Source organism: Podarcis bocagei (assembly GCF_964188305.1).
Source record: "Podarcis bocagei genome assembly, chromosome: 12".
NCBI lineage: Eukaryota > Metazoa > Chordata > Lepidosauria > Squamata > Lacertidae > Podarcis > Podarcis bocagei.
The window spans coordinates 52,853,946-52,876,826 of NC_138137.1; the positions used below are offsets into that span (position 1 = coordinate 52,853,946).

General features: G+C 46.6%; 1 protein-coding gene and 1 long non-coding RNA gene across 2 annotated transcripts in view; one reads left to right on the top strand and one right to left on the bottom strand.

The window, feature by feature from the left end:
- The first annotated feature begins 5,855 nt into the window (after window positions 1–5,855).
- On the top strand, window positions 5,856–12,740 carry LOC308569836. Its single transcript, XR_014000895.1, has 2 exons — window positions 5,856–6,561; window positions 8,150–12,740. It is a non-coding gene; the product is annotated as an uncharacterized lncRNA (long non-coding RNA).
- A 781-nt stretch (window positions 12,741–13,521) lies between these two features.
- The window catches only part of LOC308569605 (solute carrier family 22 member 13-like), a 38,947-nt gene continuing 29,587 nt past the window's right edge, over window positions 13,522–22,881 (bottom strand). Inside the window, exons 8-12 of the mRNA XM_081163727.1 lie at window positions 22,047–22,261; window positions 20,432–20,540; window positions 19,208–19,417; window positions 15,075–17,008; window positions 13,522–13,959 (exon numbers count right to left, since the gene is read on the bottom strand). Coding sequence (XP_081019853.1) covers window positions 16,927–17,008; window positions 19,208–19,417; window positions 20,432–20,540; window positions 22,047–22,261 — 616 coding nt within the window. The 3' untranslated portion in view covers window positions 13,522–13,959; window positions 15,075–16,926. The remainder of the gene's footprint in view (window positions 13,960–15,074; window positions 17,009–19,207; window positions 19,418–20,431; window positions 20,541–22,046; window positions 22,262–22,881) is intronic.

The window sequence follows — 22,881 nt, forward strand, 5'->3', positions numbered from 1 at the left end:
TGGGGGAAACTTCCACATTCTTAATTCCTGTTCAAGGTTGCCTGCATTTCTTTATATCAGACTGCTATTAAAGAAAAGAGGATTAAGATAATACACATCTTTTTATGTATGAATCAAATTTATAGACTTCTGCATGGCATAAAGCCTTCAAAATGGTATGCAAGGTGAAAACAGAATAAAACAGAAACACAAGCTCTAAGGACATCAAAATCGAATCATTGAACTTGAAAATATATATAAACCATCCATACAAACCTTAAAAAGGAGATTCATTATAAAGGAGATTCTGACCAAACACCAGGAATAACTTTCTGACAGCAAGAGCTGTACAACAATGGAATGGACTCCCTCAGAATGTGATGGACTCTTCTTCCAATGGAGGTTTCTAAGCAGAGGTCGGGTGGCCATCTCTCATGGGTGCCTTAGCTGAGATTCCTGGACTAGATGACCCTTGGGGTCCCTTCCAACTCTTAAGATTCTATGATTCTATGACTTCCAGCTCCCTGTCCTGCAGCTACATATAATATTCATTCCTTAAAACCCAACCATTCTGTCTTCTATAACCCTGCATTATTCCAATATTCAAACCCCGATATTACCAGTTCATTTTCTGTTTCACTCAAAAAGTCCATAAGAAATGTCCATTCCTTAACAAATGTAATGATCCCCCCCCCCCCGTCTCTAATCAAGCTTTGCCATCTCAGCCAGATCCAATCATTTCATCAGTCATTCTTCTATAGCAGGGGTCAGCAACCTTTTTCAGCAGAGAGCCGGCCCACCGTCCCTCAGACCATGTGGGGGGCCGGACTATATTTTGGAGGGGGGGAATGAACGAATTCCTATGCCACACATATAGCCCAGAGATGCATTTTAAATAAAAGGAAACGTTCTACTCATGTAAAAATACACTGATTCCTGGACCGTCCGCAGGCAGGATTGAGAAGGCAATTGGGCCGGATCTGCTCCCCAGTCCTTAGGTTGCCTACCCCTGTTCTATAAAAGGTAAAGGTAAAGGGACCCCTGACCATTAGGTCCAGTCGTGACCGACTCTGGGGTTGCGGCGCTCATCTCGCTTTATTGGCCGAGGGAGCCAGCGTACAGCTTCTGGGTCATGTGCCCTGCATGACTAAGCTGCTTCTGGCAAACCAGAGCAGCGCACGGAAACGCCGTTTACCTTCCCACCAGAGTGGTACCTATTTATCTACTTGCACTTTGATGTGCTTTCGAACTGCTAGGTTGGCCGGAGCAGGGACCGAGCAATGGGAGCTCACCCCGTCGCAAGGATTCAAACTACCGACCTTCTGATCGGCAAGTCCTAGGCTCTGTGGTTTAACCAACAGCGCCACCCGCGTCCCTCCCTGTTCTATAGCTATGATGAAGTTCTTACGACTTTCTGGGCATAAGCAAAACCACCTTCTTCCTCCTTTTCAAGGGTTCCTGCCAGATTTCCAGAGTCAGTGGCGGATGATGGTGAGAAGGTCAAACTAGACCAGGGTTCAAATCACCACTCATCCATGGAAGGCCTTAGGCTAGTCACTCTCACTCTCATCCTGGCCTACCTCACAGGGTTAGCGTGAAGATAAGAAATGGGGAGGGGGAGAAATTGAAACACAGAACATCAGAAAATAAGAACTTTATTTAACATATATATATATATATTTCTTTCGCCTTCTAAATTCAAGCAATTACTCGATGAAAAGTGCACATCATGGAGTGTTTATTTGTGCAGAGAGCTTCCAAGGTGTTCTGGGCCAGCAGATTGTTCTGGCTGCTGCGGATTAAAATTCTGGACCCAAAGGAAACTTTGCTGACTCTTCATCTCTCCTGAACGCTGCCAACAATGACCTCATCGTTTGTGTCACAGGCATGTCCTAAGGCCCCGGGGAAGCTGTTTATAGCAGGTGAAATAATAGCAGATGTGTGATCCTTTTCGCGAAGTCGGTCTCATCCAGGGAACTGATGCACCTCGTCTCAGATTACTCCAGCTCCACAACATGCCTCCAGTTTGTGGCTCTTGTGGAGCAAGAAATTAAATTGCTCGAAATGCAAATCCAGACCAAAGAAAGGGCAGAAAAAACACTCTTGTCATCTCCCTTTTCAGCAAGCTTTCTCACTGTGGAATTTAAGCGTTGCGTTGCAAAATTTGGAGGATATAAATTCAATTGCCGGCTCGCCAAATACTCATTGTGGAAGTGTTGCCTTTCTCCAACCATTCTAGAATATTGTATCAAAAAGCAAATCATATTATGGGGTGTTTGTGTTAATCCTCTAAAGTGGGGGTGGGGGGAATCGCTCTAAATAGCCAGATTAGGGAGTCCAGCTCTGCGTGGCACTCTCAGTTTTGCCAACTCTACAAATCTGTGGTCAGAAACCTGCTCATCGCACATTCGTCCTGGTTTGTTTGCTGTGAGGTTAGACAACTCTCAGCGCCCTTAACAAAATACAGTCCCAGGACTCTGTGAGAGGAGCTGTGACTGTTTAAAATTGTTTGATACTGCTTTAGGTGTTTATTGCAGATAGGCCCATAATATTACGTCAAGCAAACGTTATCCCACACTTCCCAGTGGATTTTCTATTTACAGTTGTACATTGGAAGTCGAACAGAATCCATTCCAGAAGTCTGTTTGACTTCCAAAATGTTCGGAAACCAAAGCGCAGCTTCTGATTGGCTGCAGGAAGCTCTTGCAGCCAATCGGAAGCTGCGCCGGACGTTTGGCTTCCGAAAATTCTCCAAAAACCGCAACACTCACTTCCAGGTTTTGATCGCTCAGGAGCTGATTTGTTCAGGAGCCAAAGTGTTCGAGATCCAAGGGACGACTGTATTGCAAAAAGTCAAATTTGGAGGGAGAAGGGAGAAGGAATGTTCCGCAAGAGCTCCAAATCGGTTTCAATTGCTCAGCTTGAATTTGCCTGTATGCAAATGCATCTCTCCTGAAAACAATAAAAGCTTGGCGCTTTGCCTTTGGGGAAGGGCCATAGTTCAGTGGTGGAACATCTGCATTGCATGATGCAGAAGGTCTCGGGTTCAAATCCTGCAGGCAGCACTGTTCTAGATGGACAAAAGGTCTGACTCAGTATAAAGCAGATCTCTATGTTCCTATGGCAGCACTCCTTGCCTGCTGCAGCTGCTGCTACAGCCTCCCAGACTACCCAAGATAATTCCCCAGCAAGAGAGATGATGGGGCATCGTAAGCATCAGTTCTCATGGACATTAAAGCAGTTTGGTCCAGCCTTCCTCAACCCGGTGCCCTTCGAATATTCCTGGGCTCCAGCCTCCCATCATACTTGGCTGTGTGGGGTAGGAGAATCCATCAATTTCCATTTTTCTTAGCTTGTCGTTTTTCCAAGTACAAATGCTTACGATTGCAGTGTAAGACTGCACAGCCTTGACCCAGTTAGCTGGGAGTAGGCTCCATTGAACACAGTGGGACTTACTTCTGAGTAGACAAGTGTGAAGCTCCATTTACAATAAAGGAATGAACACTCCACACATTTCCTAAGAAATGGCTGGCTGCGGAAACGTTGCAATGAACGAATTTGAAGTGGATTGGTGACATTTTCCTTCAAAATTATAGGAAGGCCTTTGTGTGCCAGCTTTACCATTTCCTACATATATTATTATTTTATTTATTTATTATTAATATTAATATTATTAATATACTGCCCTATACCCGGAGATTTCAGGGTGCTTCACATAACAAAATCAAACCACAGAACCACAAAATACACAATCAAAATAAAAACAACTCAGTAACACACACACACCCCGGGGGAAAAATGTACAACGGCATAAGTGAAAGTATTTTATTTTCAGTATAAACAGGACTCTGTTTTTGCACCTACACATGCGCACACGCACACACACCACTTTTAAATTGCTCTCTGAGACGTGGAGGAAAAAGGAGAATGGGGACATTCCAGGATCAAAACAGAAACCAGGATGGCTTCTGTAATTCTCAGACAGTCCCCGGAAAAACGTTTCACTTGGAGAACATGTTGTAGCTGCTGTCTCTGGCTTGGTCATCAACCTGCAGGCCTGCAGTGCCTAAGAAAGTCTTATCCCATGAGTGCTGCCTCATTGAGAGCAAGCCATGGCCAAACTAGTTATTTAGACAGGGCCAGTTTTCTCGGGAGGAGGGTGGGTGGGTTGGTTGCCATAATCTTTGTTCCCACCCTGACCCCACCCTCAACCACACTGCATCGCACATCAGAAGTGTGTTACATTAAGCACACACCCAGAAAATTTCGACGGATGCCATTAGTGCACACCCACCCATTTTGAACAGAGAGGTGCAAAGAGCTTCTGTCTGTAAGCAAGTAGCTAATGTAGGTGCCTTTCCCCCCATTGGATGGGATGAGTTGATCATTTGGGGTGCTCAAACCACAGTGTGATTCTGTCTCTTTTTCTGCCCTTTGAGATGTGTAAGCCTTATATACCTGAAGGAGTGTCTCCACCCCCATCGTTCTGCCCGGACACTGAGGTCCAGTGCTGAGGGCTTTCTGGCGGTTCCCTCACTGCGAGAAGCGAGGTTGCAGGAAACCAGGCAGAGGGCCTTCTCAGTGGTGGCCCCCGCCCTGTGGAACGCCCTCCCATCATATGTCAAGGAAATAAACAACTATCTGACTTTTAGAAGACATCTGAAGGCAGCCCTGTTTAGGGAATTTTTTAATGTTTGATGTTTTATTGTGTTTTTCATATTCTGTTGGGAGCCACCCAGAGTGGCTGGGGAAATCCAGCCAGATGGATGGGGTATAAATTGTCGGACCTTGCGTTCGACCGAGCTCCTCAAGTCCTCTGACGTGATTAACGACCTGAGCCATTGATGAGGCTCCAGGCATGTTCCCTCATTATGCAGAGTATCCAGCACGCAGGGAAGGACGAGAAATATGTGCTACATGGCAAAGAGTTTTATTTCTAACTACGCAGACAGAAAAGAAACATCCTCTCTCTGCGAAAGCAGAGAGACAACAGAAAAACAAAGGAACAGGAAACCAGTAACATCACATCCGTCTCCTGTCTTCCGTGAGACTTCCAACAGCCTGGAATCTCTGGAATGCAAAACAGAGTCTCGTGACTCCAAGCACTGCACAGTGGCATAAACAGAAACCAACATAAATAAATATATTATTATTAAGCATTATGCTACTCCCATTGCAGCCATTTTGTGACAGGCGCCCACGGCACTTTGTCCCCTCTGGACCCAAGAGGTTGGAGACCTCTGCAATGTAAGAAAGAAGCTCTCTCACTCTTCAAAACACACAGAGAGAAAGAGTGTGAACAGGAATGGGAGGGGGAAACCACAGGCAGGAATAAAAGGCAAAGCAACGCCCCCATTGCAGCTGCAGACGCCAGCCTGAGAGTTGGGGCAGAGGAAATCCCAGGAGCCCATTGCTACCAGTCAGAAGAGGAAAGCGATATTTGCAGTTTACGGGTGACTTCTGCAAAGCGAGTGCGTCGGTGTGGGTGTATTATAGAAGCAGTCTATCTACTGCAGATGAAACCATCATCTAAAATGCAGTAGCGCATTGAAAAGTCACTACTACAGCCTGACAGACCTAGACCCTGCCTTCCGGAGGCCCCAGGAGGCCCCAAGGAGAGGAGAGGCGCTTGTGGGATTTCCCTGCCTCAGCTGCTAAAATAAATGGGATGGACATAGGGATGGGTGAACCAGTCTGTTTTGGTTTCTCTCCGTTTCTCATTTTTCCAACCTTAAGTTCAATTTTCCACGGCAGTTCATGATTGCTATTATTTTTATATCCTCACGAAAATCCATCAGCCTTTTAGCGCATGTAATCCTAATACACACATTTATTTATTTATTGGCAAAGCACGTTTTACCGAACACAATGCAGTTTTCTTTAGTACGCTCACTGATATATGCATTTTTCTGCACGCTTTACCTCAGCGTGTGCATTTTTGCACACGTTACGTGGCTGGAGAACTGCGCTGCAAAAACCAGGGAAGGGCAGATTTCGAAGGACGACTGTGTTTTGGTTCACATAATGTTCTCAAAGTGAGAATGTGGGAATGGGAACTGAATTTAATTTCTCCCCTGCCCCAGCTGGATAGAGGGGGACTGCCCTGTCCCTGGTTTAGAGCCTTCTTGGGAGTGTGGGAGTTCCTGCTAAGGCAGAACTGCTCAACATCCTCCACTCTTGCCTTCAGGAGAGGAGAAGAGAAGCCTTCCCATTTGGGGCAGACGTTCTGGTTTTAAGCTGAGAATTGCTCATTTAATGCAAATATTTAATACGTGTGAAGCGCCCAAATAATTTTTTGTTACAGAACAAATCCAAAGAGTTGTTTCACACCACCAGAATCACCTTTTCTGTCCCATTCCTCCCCATAAGAACCACCTTGTTGGACGGACATCACAGGCCAACAAAAGCAAGACAAACAGATTGAATGCCCTAGCTAGCTGATGCTTTGTAATTTCAGGCTGGAGTGAAGGAAGTGTGCGCATCATGTTCCAAGCCTGTCTACACAGCGGAGCGCATGGCAATCCAGAACGTTCCTCTGCACCACGCATGTTTCTGCTGTAAGCACTGCGGAAGGAAGCTGAGGTGAGACATGAGAATCCAGTGAGAAAACCACGGGGTAACAGGTCACGCTCAAAGAATGCAAAGATGTATCAGGGCAAAGACCCATCTAGTCCAACTTCCTGTTCCAACCCGATGCCCATTATGGGAAGCCTAGAACCTGAGTCCAACCCGATGCCCATTATGGGAAGCCTAGAACCTGAGTCCAACCCGATGCCCATTATGGGAAGCCTAGAACCTGAGTCCAACCCGATGCCCATTATGGGAAGCCTAGAACCTGAGTCTAACCAGATGCCCATTATGGGAAGCCTAGAACCTGAGTCCAACCAGATGCCCATTATGGGAAGCCTAGAACCTGAGTCCAACCCATTATGGGAAGCCCAGAACCTGAGTCCAACCAGATGCCCATTATGGGAAGCCTAGAACCTGAGTCCAACCCATTATGGGAAGCCCAGAACCTGAGTCCAACCAGATGCCCATTATGGGAAACCTAGAACCTGAATCCAACCAGATGCCCATTATGGGAAGCCTAGAACCTGAGTGCCACTTGTGATTCTCAGCAACTGGCATCCAGATATGGGGTGTTAGGAGAGGGGTAGTACCTCTGGTGGGGTCATGTCATGTTCCTTCTGGGGTAGCTTGTCCACCTTTGGTCCCCACTCAGATCTCACCATGTGGCTCCTAGAAGCTGTCAGCACGAGAAAGCAGCCGTACCCTGGGAATGGCTTTGACTGGCCAACTAGACCAGATGAGGGGAGCCAGTGGTTCTCAAAGCCTCAGTGAGTTAGGGTCTTCCCCTGTATGCGAATAAAGGCTCTGGTGAGCTGAGCAGATGAGACCAACAGTGGGTCCAACAGTCAAGAAGGCGGTTTCTGCACGTGCAGAAGGGAAGGTAGAGAAGGAAAACTCTGACCCTAAACCTCCACTGCCTTGAGGGATATCTTTGGGAGAAGAAAAGGCTAAGGAGTAAACTCTACATAAATCCAGAATGGAGTCCCTTAGGCAGTTGGATGGTGTGCTGACCTTTAAAGCCCTAAACAGCCTCAGTCCTGTATACCTGAAGGAGCGTCTCCACCCCCATCGTCCAGCCCAGACACTGAGATCCAGCTCTGAGGGCCTTCTGGCAGTTCCCTCACTGCGAGAAGTGAGGTTACAGGGAACCAGGCAGAGGGCCTTCTCGGTAGTGGCGCCCTCCCTGTGGAACACCCTCCCTTCAGGTGTGAAGGAAATAAGCAGCTATCCTATCTTTAAGACATCTTGAGGCAGCCCTGTTCAGGGAAGTTTTTAATATGTAACGCTGTACTGTTTTTAACACTTGATTGGGAGCCGCCCAGAGTGGCTGGGGAAACTCAGCCAGATGGGTGGGGTATAAATAATAAATTGTTGTTGTTGCTGTTGTTGTTATTTTGCCCTACTGAACTAAATGGGGGCTATTGATAATTCAGGCAGCTCTTATCTACACAGCTGCACCCCTTCATCTGCATGGCCCCACCCCTTCATCTGCATATCACCACTTGGCTTGTTCTTGCATGATGCAGTGGAACTCTGGGAAATGATGAGTGTTCCTGCATACGCAACAACCGTAACCATTTCCCTTTTGTATGTCTTGCAGCTTAGCCAACTATGCCACCTTCCAGGGCACATTTTATTGCAAATCTCATCACCAGCTGCTTGCTGGGGTTAAAAAAAGGAGCCAAGAGGAAAACGCCGGCGTCCGTCAAAGAGATCAGCAGCTGCAGATAGCCGTGCAGCCAAGTCCAGGACTGGGGACCAAGAATAGAAATAATCGCCCAGGAAAGCTCCTCGCCAGAGAGAAAATGCAACCGCCGTTTTCTGGTTTGTACTCTCAGGCTAAGCTGAGACCACCTAGGCAAGCCAGGCAAGACAACAAGCCCAGAACTAGCTGGCCCCCTTTAAAGGAAGCGTCTGGAAAAGAAATAGGTCGAAAATATGGCAGCCCTGGACCACTGCAAGATGCCGTATTGATTCTGCCATGCCGGAGTGGAGCAGATGGGAGCCTCCGTGAGGCCCCGGGAGGCAAATCGATAGCAGAAAGTGCTCGGGTGGAAAAGAGGCAAAGCCAATTACCCAGAGTCCCATTTCCAAAGCACGGTTCGCACTGGATTAAAACAGCAGGTGGGAGCGGAGACTTGAGAGTATCGGGGAAGAGACAGTTGTTCACGGGTGAAAGCATCCCAGGAGCTCAGGGAAGGAAGAATGGACTCAGCATAGCAGAAAGGGCTGTGATGTTCCAAGGCAACCCGCTCAACATGAAGAGGAGCGTTCCTGTAGTCTCACCTTTAACATCAACCCCTCTGGAGTCTCCTTCTTTTGGTTCACTGCCCTCCCATTCAGAAGCACTCAGAACTAGTAAAGCAACTTGTTTTGCCGCTTCAGGAGTTACTGTAGCTGATGCTTCTAGTCTTGCAAAAGGTTCTCTCGGGGGCAAGAGGCTTAGTAGTGGGTCTTCTTCCAATACAGGTGCATCCGATGAAAGGTGTGCAGATCAGATTTTGCTAAGAGCTGAGCTTCTTCCTAAAGCCAGGGTTCCACTGCCTGCTTTGGCACCAGCAGACAGCAGACAGAAGCTTCCAGAAGCAAACAAAGGTAACATGTCACTCACTCTGGCATGCGAAGAGGCTGGACAACTGAGTCACATCAGTGCTAAACCAACAGAGGTCCACAAGCCCTCCCAGGCAAAGGCTGAATCCTCAGTATATCTACCTGAGCACAAAGGTGAGCAAAGCAATGATGAGGAGACGTTGGGTTCTTCTCTTGATTCAGTGGAGACATACCTGGCAGCTGACCAGGTAAGTGAGCATTCATGGGAAGTCAGGATTGAGTTCCCCGAAAGAGAAATGCAAGCGGTGATAGACCCAGCAAGCTTGCAAAGGCCAGAAAACCAACTTTATCCTGAAACCCACAACAGTAAGGAGGCAGAGAATAGAAGGGAGAAAGGAATGCAGGCAGGAGGAGATTTAGACAGCACTGTGACACAAAATGGCATTCTTCAAGAGGTCTCCCAAAATAGCAAACCTGAGGAAAAAGCCACCACTTCAGACGAGGAAGCAGAAATAGAAGGTCATTCAGCGTCCAGCTCACAAGCAGAAGACGCTAAAAAAATGAGTATTCCGCAAAGAAATAACCCACAAGACTCCACTTTGACTTCCAACACAGCACCATTCACTCGTGAAAACCTGGAACCAAGTGACCTACTTGCAGAAATAGCCAGCACAAATGAAGAGATACTAGGGAAGGCTAGCAGTGACAATAATATCCAGCTTGAGGAAGAAACTTTCAGAAGGACCATCCTTCAGGATTCTAAGCTTCAGGTCAAAGACCAAGAAACATTCAGCTCCTGTGAGGTCCCACATTTGACTGAAAAGCAAGAGATGGAAAGTATAAAGGTGGTTATGAAACCTCAGAGCGAAGATGGCTCAGGTGTGCAGTCCATCTGCAGTAAGGAGACCACCAAGGAGTCTGCTAGAAAGCAAAAGGAAAGGAACCCTTTGGCTCGACTTTTTGCTTCCAAAATGCAAGGCAGAGCATGCAAGCAGGAAGAACCAGCAGTGACTAAGAAAGCACTTAAGACTCAATCTGCCTTGGCCACACTGTTCGGATATTCTTTGGAGAAAGACAAGATCCCAAAGGCTAAACCCACAATGAAAACCAGCAGTGAAGAAGGATTATCACTTGTGTGTTTCTCAAACTTACCAAAGCTTGGCACCTGCAAGGAAAGTGAGACCTCAGATCTTATTCAAGCAAAAGGTTCAGAAGCAGGCCTTCAGGGTCCAGAGGAGAATTGTGGAAGCCACACAAGGGATGGGCAGAGAGAAAGTTCTCCATCCTTGGACAGCGCCAAAGCCTTCAGTGGTGACGCGCTTCCTATAGAACTGAGCACAGATATTTCAAGTAGCATTGAAGTGGTGTCTGGAATGAAGGGTCTTGAAGTTCCCAAACAATCCAATTTGCAAATGGAAACAGTGCTCTTGGACCACAACAAGTCCTCACTATTTTCCAGCTTTCAGGATTCTCTGGCAACTCCTACAGAGAACCCGTTGCAATGTTCTACAAGCTCCTTGATGGAAACAAAGACAGAAATCACCTCTAGAGGTGATCCCTATGATCAAGATCTACAAAACTTCCCTGACCAAGCTGCCATGGATGCTCAGTGTTTAGAAATAAAGGCTGAAAATGTTTCTTTATTGGGCCCTTCAAGAGAAGACAAGGCTCAGTGTGACTATCAAGTTCCTGACATGCTTCTATTTTCTATGGGGGTAGACCGATCAGCAAGCATGGATGGATGTGGCCTGCAGTCCAGCTCTCTTGATCTGGACACAGGAAGCATGAAAGTCAAAAATGAAGCTTGCTCCGGTTTAAGCGCTTCAGAAAACATCTCAGAGGTGAACAACCTGCACCAGTTTTCAGAATCTGAGCCCATTAGAGCAATCACTCTTAATAACAACGACACTCCAGGAACTGGAAATTCTGAGATGTTTCAGAACCCACAATCCTGCCTTGAGCTGAGTGAAGATGTTCTCCTTGGACTCCATGTTGAAAAAGCCACTGCTGATGGTTACTCCACTGGAAAAGTGGACATCCCTTCATTGCTTGGATCTCTCCAGCATATTCCAGAGCTCCTTAGAGATACCATTCAGCGTAACACTGAGGGAACTACAGCTGCAATAGAACAATCCCTGGAAGAGATGATGTCAGCAGAGAAGAGTGATGGGTCTTCAGGAAGCCTTCTGTAATGCAACTTGAAATGCAGTGTGTTCTACTCACAAGGCAAGGTTATGAGTGTGGCATTTGTACGGGCCCCCCAGTTGTCTCACAGACTATTGACCCGTACAGCACTAATCCGCTGCCACCAACCAGGTCCTCCCTTGTAAAATCACTTCAGTCTCAGTCAGCTTTTGAATTAATAGAGAAGAGTGTATTTTATTTCAGACACAAACCAAACTTTTACAGCATTCCAAACATTGTTGCTCTTTACTTTCTTAGTCTTATTTTCCTCTCTCTATCTCTTCTACCTCCCCACACTCAAGAACCCACTGCCCTAACTGTCTCTCTATTACCAACTGCCTTTCCCAACCAGCCAACCCACGAAATCCAACCAACTCCCCACCCACAACTCCCAACAAACTCCTCCCAGAACTCCTCCCAGAACTAGTTTTATAGACCCACTGACTCTACCCCCCCTGGGTCCTGTCTGTGCAACCTATTTAACTATTTCCCCTCCAGCACTCTCTCATATATGGGGGCAAAGTCCTAGCAGAGGTGAGTCTGTGGCTAAGAGCAGCAACCAGCAAAGTCCACTCTCTAGGGTGCTAACTGGCTTGACTGCCTATAATTTCCCAGGTTAGGGACTGGCAACCCAAGAGAGCCCCCCCCCAAGGTCAAAGGTGCAATCCAATTACCTTTGGCCTACAACTTCCATCAGCCCCTGCCAGCCTTACCAAAGGTGAGAAAATATGGGAGTCGGGAGTTCAACGGGTGGAAGAAGGCTGGGTTTTTTTACACTTCACGGCTCTGTGACTCTAGGAAACCGTTAAAGAACACATTATCTGATTCACTCCACGTTCTCCTTCCCCTCTACTCCACCACCTTCGTTCAATCAGCCCCAAACTCACAAACAACCAATTTAGTGCATTCCCAATTGTCTCCCCTCCTGCTCTGGAAAGAAAAAAAACCCTTAATGAGCATCACTCTGTGAAAAGGAAATTGCTCTCTCCAACCCCGGAGGGAGGTGAAAAATTCGTTTCCTCCTCTTTCCCTGTTCCTAAAATAACTCATTGCAAGATAGGAGGTCTGAGGATTAGATTTCCCTTTGCCTGGGATTGAATCCCAAGGAATTAGTAACAACACCAGGCAGTCGAAAACATGCTTAGCATTTGTTTTTGGGTACCACGTTAGCCGTCCGTTTTTTTCAAAGTAAAGGAATAGCATTTTCTGCTCCCTTTTCCTTAAGACTGAGGAAGTTTCATTTGGGGGGACCACACTTGGAATCTCGTTGTGTCAGCAAAGCAACGACCTATTTTTTCCTTACAAAGGAAATGCTTCGCCAGTGCATGGAGTATGGCTTGCTTAAGGATTTGTGGATGTTTGGAATATCATTCGGTCTGATGTTGCATTGACTGAGAAAATTTGTATCTCCCTGACCTCCCTGCTTGATGGCAATAAAGACAAGAAATACGTAAAAATGTGTTTGATGTTAGAGGAAAAACCCACACAAGTTAAATGCTTGCGCAGCGTTAAAGGAGTACATGCGCTATCCCGCAGGCAGACAGAGTTCAGCATTCTACCTTCCCATTCACTTCAATGGAGGGGCTCCATTCAAGACTCTTGAACTGGAAAGGCTCCAACTTGGCTATCACTTTGCAGGCAACGGTTCCAGGAGAGCAGAATCGGAACCGCACATTTTAACTGAGAAGCACCTTTTGCATCATCTTTCCCATTCAGTGGGATGAACATTGCTGCTGCTTCGCCTCCTCTAGATCAGGGGTCAGCAACCTTTTTCAGCCATGGGCCGGTCCACCGTCCCTCAGACCATGGGGTGGGCTGGACTATATTTTGGGGGGAAATAAAATGAACGAATTCCTATGCCCCACAAATAACCCAGAGATGCATTTAAAATAAAAGGACACATGTAAAAACACGCTGATTCCATATAGAAGGCAATTGGGCCGCATCCGGTCCCCGGGCCTTAGGTTGCCTACCCCTGTTCTATAGCAATGATGAATTTCTTCCGACTTTCTGGGCATAAGAAAAACCACCTTGTTCCTCCTTTTCAAGGGTTCCTGCCAGATTTCCAGAGTCAGTGGCGGGTGATGGTTAGAAGGTCAGACTAGACCAGGGTTCAAATCACCACTCATCCATGGAAGGCCTTAGGCTAGTCACTCTCTCTCTCTCAGCCTGGCGTACCTCACAGGGTTAGCGTGAAGATAAGAAATGGGGAGGAGGGAGAAATTGAAACACAGAACATCAGAAAATAAGAACTTTATTTAACATATTCTTTCACCTTCTAAATTCAAGCAATCCCTTGATGAAAAGTGCACATCATGGAGTGTTTATTTGTGCAGAGAGCTTCCAAGGTGTTCTGGGCCAGCCGATTGTTCTGGCTGTTGGGGATTAAAATTCTGGATCCAAAGGAAACTTTGCTGACTCTTCATCTCTCCTGAACGCCACCAACAATGACCTCATCGTTTGTGTCATAGGCATGTCCTAAAGCCCCGGGCCTTAGCTTGCCTACCCCTGCACTAGAACATCCACATCTTCGGCCTCATGGTTGATTGTTCTTATTTGAAATAGATGACCACCTAAGGTTGCCACTGTCTTTTACTGGCCCTGCTCCTGCGCCTTTATCCGAAGTCTGGGGCAGAGAAATGGAGCAAGCTACTCTTTCAGGGGACGCGGGTGGCGCTGTGGGTTAAACCACAGAGCCTCGGACTTGCCGATCAAAAGGTTGGCGGTTCAAATCCCCGCGACGGGGTGAGCTCCTGTTGCTCTGTCCCTGCTCCTGCCAACCTAGCAATTCGAAAGCCCGTCAAAGTGCAAGTAGATAAATAGGTACTGCTCCAGCGGGAAGGTAAACGGCGTTTCTCTGTGCTGCTCTGGTTCGCCAGAAGCAGCTTAGTCATGCTGGCCACATGACCCAGAAGCTGTATGCCGGCTCCCTCAGCCAATAAGCGAGATGAGTGCCGCAACCCCAGAGTCGGTCACGACTGGACCTAATGGTCAGGGTTCCCTTTCCCTTTACCTTTACCTTTACCGTACTCTTTCAGGAGTAGAGATAAGTCTCAGGGAAAGCTTCCCCTGATAAATTTCTGTGCGCTAAGTTGAAGCTGCATGCGGTTAAAGTCACAGGAGCAAAGCCAGCCCACCTATGATCAGCCATTAAGCCCCTTCACAGTAAAATCAACAGGATTGTGGGTGGAATTGTTGTTTTGTTCTTAAATCGCCTCTCTTGGCATAAAGCCCATCAGCAATTTGATTGCCCCTTTGGACTCCGAAGTTTATCGTTCCTCTGTTAGCAAGTTGTGCATTAACTTCAGAGCCATGGGCATAAATAAGGACACAGAGAGTGTCAGTGCAATTGCCTGTGCAGCAAGTGAAGGCAGCATGACGACCATCCATATTGCTTTTGCCACATTTATGTCATAAAGGTAAGGTAAAGGTAAAGGGACCTCTGACCATTATGTCCAGTCGTGACTGACTCTGGGGTTGCGACGTTCATCTCGCTTTATTGGCCGAGGGAGCCGGCGTACAGCTTCCGGGTCATGTGGCCAGCAGGACTAAGCCGCTTCTGGTGAACCAGAGCAGCACACAGAAACGCCGTTTTCCTTCCCGCTGGAGTGGTACCTATTTATCTACTTGCACTTTGATGTGCTTTTGAACTGCTAGGTTGGCAGGAGCAGGGACCGAGCAATGGGAGCTCACCCCATCACAGGGATTTGAACCGCCGACCTTCTGATCGGCAAACCCTAGGCTCTGTGGTTTAACCCACAGTGCCACCCACGTCCCTTTTACGAATGCACAAAGCTGCCTTATCGCTGCTTCCGTGCCAGATGATGGGCACGTCTACCAGCCCAGTAATGTCTATAGAATCTGACAAACCACACCTCTCTAGAGTTTCAGGGGCATTCTCCCAGAAATGCAGCAAAACTTTATTTTTTTTTAATAACCTGAAGGTTGAAAAAGGGACTTGGCGTATGTACAGAACACATGTCACCCAAAGAGCTTTCTAGCTGCAAAACCTGGTAACTGGGCCTGGAACTTGAAGCATTACAAACAAAATGTGTGTTTCTCCACTACTGAGATTATTTGGGGAGTTGATCTGGTGGGAACGTATTTGCACGTGCTTCAACACTAGACGTGAGGGGGAAATGCAATTCAGTTCACATTCGAAGTGAATATTGCGCTTTCTGAAACATTCAAACCAAGACACATTCGTTCTTCCAACATTTGCACTTCTCCAAATTCTAATGTGTGTATATATTAGTGAGAACAACATGCAAAAATGAATTGTGCTGGAGAATGCTGCATACAAAATGATAATAATAATTGCGTATATTAGGAGAAATTCACACTAAAATGCTGGTGAATGTTCACGAGGACTTAAAAAGCAGAATTGCAAATTGGTGTGAAAAGGTAGAGAACTGATCCTGGAAAAATGAGAAATGGAGGGAAATCAAAACTGACCACGTTACCTGTCCTTACCTAACCCGAAACTCTGTGGCACTTCTCCATCTTGTCACCTGCCTCTACCATGTCTGAAACTGCTTTCTCATCACCAGTTTGTGGCTAATTTATTTTTAAAAATGGTGGAAAGCACTAATAGTAGTGGGTCAAACTTGCCTGGAAGCTCCCACCCTCTATGTACCCCTATAATCAACAGTACCGTTCACAAGGTCCATTCTGTCAGGGGTCCTTTCAAATATTTGCCAGCGTCTTCACCTATCCTTCACTTATTTTTATTTACAATATTTTTAGACTAGTCTTCAGCAGACGTGTCTCAAAGGAGTGTACAAAAAAGAGAGAGAGAGAGATCATAATATGTTAAAATTAATTAAAAACCAGGGACACAGATAAAGAAGAGCAGCCCCAAAATGAAAACAGTGAAGCTGGAAAAAGCTACCATTTTACCAAAAATGCCGTGTAACATAAAGGTCTTAATTTGCATTCAAGAGGACCAGATGGATAGAAACTGTGTGAGCAATCTGAGGGAGAACATTCCATAGTTCTGGGGCTACAACAGATAAGCCCCTGTTCTTTGGGGGGGGGGTGTATTCAACCTCACCTTGATACAAGATGGAATTTCAAGTAGGGTAGATATTAAAGGTTGGACTGTGTCTTTTGGATCTCCTTGAGATGGTCACCCTTTGGGCTGCTTATGGCTTTATTGGTCCAAAACAGCTGATGAATTGGGCAACTGGATAGCCACACACAGGTGTTTCAAGACACATGAAATATACCAGCCTGAACCAGTCAGAAAAAGAGACTTTATTTAACAGGGATGGGGAACCTGTGGCTCTCCAGAGATTGCTGGACTTCATTTCCCATCAGCCTCAGCCAGTATGACCCTTGGCAGGGATGATGGGAATCGAAGTCCAATAATATCCAGAGGGCGACTGGTTCCTCATCCCTGCTGGATGAAAAGGAATGGCAATCCTGACTGGTGTGACTGGGAGGCCGTTTTAAAGGGGCACGGCACCTGCCTTCCCTAGGTACACATCTGGATCACTGGGACTTGCAGGGCTGCATGTTTTCCTAGGCAACCTGAGCACGGCGGGTGAACAATCGAGAGGTACATCCACATCATCTGCCTGCTAAAATCTTCCGCAGATGTCCCGCCATTCCTTTGGATTGCAAAGAGATGTGATGTTTCTGCTAGAGGTATGTGCTGTTGGTATGTTCTTTCGTTTCGCCAGGTTCTTTCTGCGCGGGTTTTTCCCCAAGAGCGTTTTTGGACCTAAGGGAAAGGAACACAAATAAACATCATGTACAGCAGCCCCCAATTGCCCCCCTATCCTCATCCCCACCCATTGCCATCTCTTCCGTGGAGACTTCCAAGCTGTCACTCTTCTGTGGTCACCTGGGGTGAGCAGAAATGATCACCAAGCAATATTCGAAAGCCAAAATAAACTTGCCTCTTTCGCCTTTCCTTTTCTTGTTTACAGTTTGGTAAGCTGGTTCCTCTCACTGGAAGTGAGAGCTGGACCATAAAGAAGGCTGATCGCCGAAGAATTTATGCTTTTGAATTATGGTGCTGGAGGAGACTCTTGAGAGTCCCATGGACTGCAAGAAGATCAAACCTATCCATTCTGAAGGAAATCAGCCCTGAGTGCTCACTGGAAGGACAGATCCTGAAGTTGAGGCTCCAATACTTTGGCCACCTCATGAGAAGAGAAGACTCCCTGGAAAAGACCCTGATGTTGGGAAAGATGGAGGGCACAAGGAGAAGGGGACGACAGAGGACAAGATGGTTGGACAGTCTTCTCGAAGCTACCAGCATGAGTTTAGCCAAACTGCGGGAGGCAGTGGAAGACAGGAGTGCCTGGCGTGCTCTGGTCCAGGGGGTCATGAAGAGTTGGACACGACTAAACGACTAAACAACAAGCTGCTTCCTAGCCTAACAGCAATTTCATTCATTCAAGTCCTACCCATCACTCATAGGCATGCTTAGGGCTTAGTTACAGGCAATTAACAGCATAATTAGTAATCACATTGGGTGTTGTTGTTTTTTAAATTACCTATTGCACAGGGGTGGGGATTGTTATCAAGATCACAGTGCAATAATAATAATAATTTTATTATTTATACCCCACCCCTCTGGCTGGGTTTCCCCAGCCACCGGTTTCCCCAGCGTGTAGAGGGGATTTCAAACTTTCTCTTCTGCCACAATCTCCATGAAATTCTTCGTCCATTCCACTCGCCCCCCTGCATGTTAATACAAACTTAAGCATAGGTGCTGATGCCTAGAAGCCAAGGGGTCTTCATCCCCCTCCCCAATACAATATTTGAGGGACCCAAGTTGATGGGCACACTACATCATGTGATTGATTATACATGGAGGAGCTTTCCTCCCCCACTAATACAGTGGTGCCTCACAAGACGAAAAGAATCCGTTCTGTGATTCTCTTCGTCTAGCGGTTTTTTCGTCTTGCGAAGCAAGCCCATTGACGGATTAGCGGATTAGCGCTATTAGCGCTATTAGCGCTATTAGCGGCTTTTATCGGCTTATCGGATCAGCTGATAAGCGGCATAGCGGCTTAGAAAAAGGGGGAGGGGGAAAAACCCGCAGGAACTCGCAAAACATTGTCGTCTTGCGAAGCAAGCCCATAGGAGATTTGTTTTGCGAAGCACCTCCAAAATGGAAAACTCTTTCGTTATTCAAGTTGGCCCTCCTGAATTTAAGCTTTCCTAGCATTTTTTAAAATGTTATGTGTGGGGTATGCGTGGCAAATTTCACAAACATTGCTGGTCAGGAAGAAAAGCTTAAACTGCAATTTCAATAACAATGATATTAGGGAGGGGGAACCACCTAATATTTTATTTCTTAAAACACTGAACTCATCCACCATTAACCCTGTCACATGGACTCAGGTCTTGGGAGAAAAACCCATTTTACTCAGTGGACTTAACCAAAAAAAGAGACAGCACGCTTAACTGTTAAGCATGTAAGGACAAAAGAAGTAATTATAATTTATTAGTTTTCATGTTATTTTATTCTGTTAAAGCAACTAGGAAAAAAATTATGTTGGGAAGATCTCACAGAGATGAAAGGAAGCCGTGGGGAGGAGGGGAGGGTTAGGTTGAATTTGGGAAATAAAATAATATATGGGACAGCAAAGGATATAATAGATTCTTATAGAATTGTAATATATTGTAACAAGAATAGAAGTTCAAAAGGGGAAGTAACTGTATTTTTAGTATTTTCATTATTGTAATAGTTATTATTATTTCTTATTGGTAGAAGGCAATGTTAACTTAGATGTCTTCGTTTTGCTGTCTGTATAATTTTCTTAAGTCAATTAAAAAAAGAGAGAGAGAGCACAGAGGCAGGGGTGGAGGAGGCGAGAATGGAGCAGACTTAGTGTATGCAATGTGCAAAAAATGTCAACCTCTTAAATTCTTACGCAGAGCTGTTCTAGAATCCCATGCAACTCACCTCTGAGTGGCTGGGGATTTGCCAGTGTCATCCTGGAGATCTTGGTTCCGTGTCTCAGGAAGGAAGAAGCAGAGGATTCCCGCGGCCAGTGCTATGCCCCCAAAGATCACCATGGGAATCGCAGGGTGGAACTTGTCCAGGAGACCCACAAGTGGGGCAAGGATGCCCCCTATTCTGGCAGCCATGGAGCACAAGCCTAAACTGCTTTGCCTGGTGGAAGTAGCAAAACACAGAGAGCGATGCCTGAGAGGAGGCACAGAGAGGTGCGCCCGGCCAGGGGCAGGTTTCCAGAAGTAAAGAAACTGCCCCATGCATAAGGATCAACAAACATATCTGTTTTGGTATCTCTGACCTTCTCATTTTCTTCCATCTCAAATTCACTTCACCGCAATGCTGCACCAGTTTACGATTTTGTCATTTTTGTGCACTTTTTCACTTCATTGCATGCAATTTTGCCCAGCATACAATGTTTCGCCGGCTATTTTATCAGTCGCGATGCATTTTTTTAAATAAACAAAAATCCTTCCAGTAGCACCTTAAGGTAAAGGTAAAGGGACCCCTGACCGTTAGGTCCAGTCGTGGCCGACTCTGGGGTTGCGGCGCTCATCTCGCTTTATTGGCCGAGGGAGCCGATGTACAGCTTCTGGGTCATGTGGCCAGCATGACTAAGCCGCTTCTGGAGAACTAGAGCAGTGCACGGAAACACCATTTACATTCCCGCCGGAGTGGTACCTATTTATCTACTTGCACTTTGACGTGCTTTCAAACTGCCAGGTTGGCAGAAGCAGGAACCGAGCAACAGGAGCTCACCCTGTCGCGGGGATTCGAACCACCGACCTTCTGATCGGCAAGTCCTAGGTTCTGTGGTTTAACCCACAGCGCCACCCGCGCCCCTAGTAGCACCTTAGAGACCAACAAAGTTTGTTATTGGTATGAGTTTTCGTGTGCATGTACACTTCTTCAGATGCACACGAAAGCTCATATCAATAACGCACTTAGTTGGTCTCTAAGGTGCTGCAGGAAGGAATTTTTTAATTTTGTTTTCAACTATGGCAGACCAACATGGCTACCTACCTGTATTTTTAAAAATGTTATCTTCACCGTCGGGGTCACGTCCAACCCAAACGCTGGCGAGATGCACCGCCACTGTCTTCACCTTATTTGAGCAAAATATGTAGAGGATGTTTTTTAGAATACAGTGTGCTTTGTGTAGTAGATCCTCACCTGACAACAGTGGGAAAGACTTCTGCAGAAAACACATAGGTGGTTGAAAAGGAGGCAGCCAACGCAGACTTGCCAATAACAGCCAGGACCGTCACGATCACAGGGAAGTCTGGGCAAAGACAGGCAGGGAGGTTAGAAACTAAATAACAAAAAATGAAGATAAGGCATTGTTGAAAGACCACAGGCCTAGGAAAATGTCTAATCCAGTTCTGAAATGTCGCCTGTTGTCCTAGGGATATCCAGAGCTACTCTAACCCAGGAATGCATGGGTAGTTGAAAGGTTTTCTGGTGCCCATTTGCAGAAAGACTCTGGTTCAGTGGTAGAGCAGACACTTTGCTTGTAGAAGATCCTGGGTTCAACCTCTCCATTTAGGAGAATCTCATGGTGTAGGAAATGGCGCTCTACCCAAGCCCCTGGAGAAATGCCATCAAATTTCTAAGGGACGCGGGTGGTGCATTGGTCTAAACCACTGAGCCTCTTGGGCTTGCCGATCAGAAGGTCAGTGGTTCGAATCCCCGTGACGGAATGAGCTCCCATTGCTCGGTCCCAGCTGCTGCCAACCTAGCAGTATGAAAGCACGCCAGTGCAAGTAGATAAATGGGTACCGCTCCGGCAGGAAGGTAAACGGCATTTCTGTGCACTGCTCTGGTTTGCCAGAAGCTGCTTAGTCATGCTGGCCACATGACCCGGAAGCTGTCTACGGACAAATGCCGGCTCCCTCGGCTTGAAATAGTTAAATAGATACCGCTCCGGCGGGAAGGTAAACGGTGTTTCTGTGCGCTGTTCTGGTTCACCAGAAGCGGCTTAGTCCTGCTGGCCACATGACCAGGGAGCTGTACGCTGGCTCCCTCGGCCAATAAAGCAAGATGAGTGCCGCAACCCCAGAGTCGTCCGTGACTAGACATAACAGTCAGGGGTCCCTTTACCTTTAACTGCTTCTAAAATTTGCATCTTTATGTATAAACTAGCACACGTAATTGTCATGCAAACCAGTGTACCCTGTTTTGTTTTTTTCAGAAGTTAATCCCTTGAGAGTCTTGGTTCAAAGAAAGGAATGGGAGGGAAGAAACAAGGAAAGGAGGAAATGGATGGAAGTGTAAGAAAGCAAAGTTGAAGAGAGAAGCAGCTGATTACTCAAGCTATGACTGCAAGGGCATTGCTAGCTACTTAAAAGTCCTGGCGTTCAGGCTCCAGATTTGCCTGTGGCAAATAACAGGGTGGGTGGGTGCACTGTATAGAGCGTCCAGCCTCCTTGTAAGCAACCCTTTAAAAAATTTAGGAGGCATGGGGCAGAAGATCAGGTCCCCAGTGCAATAGACCCAGAGCCTTGTGGCACCCCATATTAACTCCACCAGTGCCTGGCTGCTGTGTTCTCTTCGCATACCTCAGGGGATTCCTGAACACACAGAGACACTTCTGAAACAGTCGAAGGCCTGTGGTTCAGACCTTACAATGAGGGATGTTGAACTCCAGCTCCCATCATCCCCCAGCCAAGATGGCCAATGCACAGGGATCATGGGTGTTGAAGTCGGGAACATCTTGGCAGCTGCAGGTTCCCCTTGCCTGCCTTGCAGTTTGCCTTCTAGGTTTTCTCTCTCAAGCGGCTTTTTGTACCTTTTGGAATAGCAGGGATGAGCAAACACACGACTCCGCTCAGGAGAAGCCAAGCGGCCTGGCATTTCTTCCTCCCCATCCACTGGAGGAGGAAGATACAGGAGGCTCGAGATGGTATTTCCACAGCTCCAAACACAAGCTGGGTCAAGTAGATGTCCAAGCCAAAATCCCCAACATGAAGGCTCACTCCATAATACACAAGACTGTCTGCAAACCTGGGAACCAAGCAAGAAATTACTGTTCATTCTGCATTTATGACTATTGTTCATTTTAATATCTGGCTCACACAAGCCCACCACTAAACTTCAGTGCTGGTTAGAATAAGGGCACAGCATTGGGATGCAGTTCCACAAAAGAATGCAATAACGCAGGCTTGGGTGAAGAATTCAGTTTCTTCAGACTCTAATTTTTCATTTTCAATGGGAGAACTCGTTCCTAGCCCTCCAGGCTATGACAGGCAGTGTTTAGAACTGTTGAAACCAACTCTATTTTTGCTGCCTGAGACTAGCCCTGCTGCCCTTCTGGAAACTATAATAAAACAACAACAAACCAAAAGGTCTCATTCAAGATCGATAAAAACAGCCTAAAAACTCTGCCTGTAGCATATGCCGTTATTTTGTTTTTACATCTGGGACACAGCATACACATTTCACCCATTCCCAAAAACATTCCTTTGCATATCCTCCCACATGGTTAGGCAACCTAAGGCCCGTGGGCCAGATGCGGCCCATTCGCCTTCTAAATCCGGCCTGCGGACGGTCCAGGAAACAGCGTGTTTTTACATGAGTAGAATGTGTCCTTTTATTTAAAATGCATCTCTGGGTTATTTGTGGGG